Source organism: Octopus bimaculoides, chromosome 11 (genome assembly GCF_001194135.2).
Source record: "Octopus bimaculoides isolate UCB-OBI-ISO-001 chromosome 11, ASM119413v2, whole genome shotgun sequence".
In the NCBI taxonomy this organism is placed as follows: domain Eukaryota; kingdom Metazoa; phylum Mollusca; class Cephalopoda; order Octopoda; family Octopodidae; genus Octopus; species Octopus bimaculoides.
In genome coordinates, this window is record NC_068991.1 from 13,354,806 (window position 1) to 13,358,138 (window position 3,333).

A 3,333-nucleotide genomic window follows, 5' to 3' on the forward strand; every position below is an offset into this window, starting at 1 on the left:
GCTATGAAGGACTGCTAAGGTCAAACTACCACAATAAACAGACCTTAGCAGTCCCTCAGCGTGAGGCATTATTCTATAGTAATGCCCTTATATAAATATAAATAAATATATTCTAGGGAATAAATGATGGTTTTTTTTTCCCTTATGAAGTTATTTTCACGCTAGCTACTTGATAAGTTCTTGTAAAAGATTTTATCCTATTATTGAATTAATTAATTATATATATATATATGTGAATGCATTTATGTGTACAATGTGATGATATATGTATACGCACAGCTAGTTTGTAAGTAAGATGTCTGTTTTCCTTCTAGTGACTTCATGATCAAAATCACAGATGTACGATCAAGCAAACAGAAATCTCTCCAAGGACACGAAGCTCCAATATTGAGTGTGGCTTTACATCCCAAAGGACTCTTTCTGGTTCGTTAGCTTCCTTTTATTTCTCTTTCTATCTCTACATCATGGCTTGTTACCAGTATTAAATGTGACTTTACTCTTTCAACCAATATTTTCTTGTCTCTGTACCCCTCCTCTCTCTCCTTGACAGTACAGCCCTCAGTGTAGCTGGCCTTTAAACCCATTACCTCCCATAATTCTATTAACTGGAATTTTTTTTATGAAACTTTGATTTCTAGCATAAAACAGCCTTAGAAACACGCTGGAATGATCAAAATAACATTTCAAAATAACATTTTAAATAGAAATAAGCGAGATATTGGATGAAAAATTAGCAAGCCTCATTTGAATATCAGAGAAATATACCTAGTAGATATAGCAAAAAGGTTAGATGATATGTGTAAATATTGACAGATAATTATGAAATTTGTAATTTTTAAGTGATCTCATATGAGATCACTGGTGGGTAATGGGTTAATATTTCATCCACCTTTCTATCCTGTTATCTGTTTGGTTTCTTTTCCTTCTTCTCTCCTTTTTGCTGTTTAACTTTTAATACTTCATCTCACTACCTTTCTTTTTCTCTGTGTCTATCTATTTGCACATCTGTCGATCTATTTCTGTCTCTCTCTCATTCTCATTCCTTCAGAATTGAGAAAGAATTTCCTACCTTTGATTGACCTGTATATCTTTTACTTGTTTTAGTCATCAGCGATCTATATATCATACTTAATGTAAAACCCTTCTTGAAAGACAAATTTACTGCAGCATTCATTTGGAGATAATACCCTCTTATATTTAAAAACACAATACCAACCAGACAGAGACTTCTCCTGGTTCTATGATAGAAACCTCATGTTTTAATATGATCTAAATTGAAAAAAACTTTCCGTCACAATTTTATGTTAATTTAAATTTCAAATATCTGCTTAGTCTTGACAAAATTATATCACTAAATTCTTCATTACATGCTGTTTGGACTATTTTGAGAAAACTTATCTCCTGGCTATAATCTATTTGATATATTTTGATTTTTATAAATGCTTTTATTCTCGGATGGGCTATTGCATTTCTTTGTTCTTTTAAGCAATCTGTCAAATTTAGCCTAAACACCTTGTATTTCTAGTATTAATTGAAATGCAGATTTGAAACAAACAGTATACAGGGTGTCCACAAAGTCTGGCTACATGGAGTAAATAAAATCATAACATCATCATCATCATCATCATCGTTTAACGTCCGCTTTCCATGCTAGCATGGGTTGAATGATTTGACTGAGGACTGGTGGAGCCCGAAGGCTACACCAGGCTCCAATCTGATTTGGCAGAGTTTCTACAGCTGGATGCCCTTCCTAACGCCAACCACTCCGAGAGTGTAGTAGGTGCTTTTATGTGTCACCCGCACGAGGACATAAGCAATTAAATATAAGAAATAATAATTTCTTAAAGTATGTGTTAATCCACATGTGGGTACATGGAGTAAATAAAATCATAACATAAACAATTAAATATAAGAAATTATTATTCCTTAAAGTATGTGCTAATCCCCATATACCCAGACTTTGTGGACACCCTGTAGTTTAAAAGAAATATGATGCCAAGACGGTAAGAGGATGAACAAGAGAAAAAATCAAGTCCAGCAGTTTGTCTTTGACTAAATATTCTTGTTGGTTATATAATTGATCCATCAGTTCTTTGTTTGCTGTGGTGTAAAAGATAACTGTAATAATCATTCTGTTGTAATAATGTTTCTCTTGGTTGAATAAGAATTTCTTTGATTCCGTTTCAGGCATCGTCCAGTTGTGATGGATCCTACCGTGTCTGGTCAATGTCTACTCATACCAGTGTGAAGACATGGAATGGTTTAGCACGATACAGTGATGTGAGGTGAGAGTCTTCTACTATAGCCTCAGGCCGACCAAAGCCTTGTGAGTGGATTTGTGCCCGTGGCATGTGTAAGGACTTTTGAGCGAGATCGTTGCCAGTGCCGTTGGACTGGCTTTTGTGCGGGTGGCATGTAAAATACACCATTTTGAGCGTGGCTGTTGCCAGTACCGCCTTACTGGCCTTTGTGCCGGTGGCACGTAAAAGCACCCACTACACTCTCGGAGTGGTTGACGTTACGAAGAGCATCCAGCTGTAGAAACTCTGCCAAATCAGATTGGAGCCTGGTGCAGCCATCTGGTTTCACCAGTCCCCAGTCAAATCGTCCAACCCATGCTAGCATGGAAAGCGGACGTTAAACGACGATGATGATGATGATGATGATGAGTGTCACTGTTGTCCAAGCAGTGTCATTCATTTCCAATATATTCTGTGAGAACAAGTCTTGTGGAGAAATCTTATCTTGCTTGGAAACAGATGGGGATTGGTAACAGGAAGGGCAACTTGCCGTAAAAAAAAAAACCCCTACCTCAATTAAACTCTGTCTGGTACAAATATAAATAATATAAATAATGTAAACTTTGTCTGACCCATGAAATAATGGAAATGTGGATATTAAAATAACGATTGTGGTTATGGTTCTTTATTTGTTGATTATACATTTGGAATTTATTGAATTTATCAAATGCATATATATTTTATGGATGCTAATTTATTCCTGTTTTCTTCTCATGCTTTCTCTTTGCAGCTTGGCGAAATCTCTTTGTCGTTTATGCTGGGACCCTCTTGGAGAGGTAAGTTTCTCTGGCACATAATACAAACAGTATGTCTACATGTGAAGATGTTGTTGTGCAGCTGTAATACACACAGTAGTGGCTGTGTGGTGAGTAGCTTGCTTCCCAACCACATGCTTGCAGGTTCATGTGGCACCTTGGGCAAGTGTCTTCTACTTGGCCTTGCATTTGGTAAGTGGAAACTGAAACAAGTCCGTTGTATATATATATAAATATATATAAATATATATATATATATATATAAATAAATATATATA

General features: G+C 35.9%; 1 protein-coding gene across 1 annotated transcript in view; it reads left to right on the plus strand.

The window, feature by feature from the left end:
* Positions 1–3,333, plus strand: part of LOC106867383 (WD repeat and HMG-box DNA-binding protein 1) — a 38,985-nt gene that overhangs the window by 7,003 nt on the left and 28,649 nt on the right. Inside the window, exons 4-6 of the mRNA XM_052971559.1 lie at positions 315–423; positions 2,188–2,285; positions 3,031–3,076. Coding sequence (XP_052827519.1) covers positions 315–423; positions 2,188–2,285; positions 3,031–3,076 — 253 coding nt within the window. The remainder of the gene's footprint in view (positions 1–314; positions 424–2,187; positions 2,286–3,030; positions 3,077–3,333) is intronic.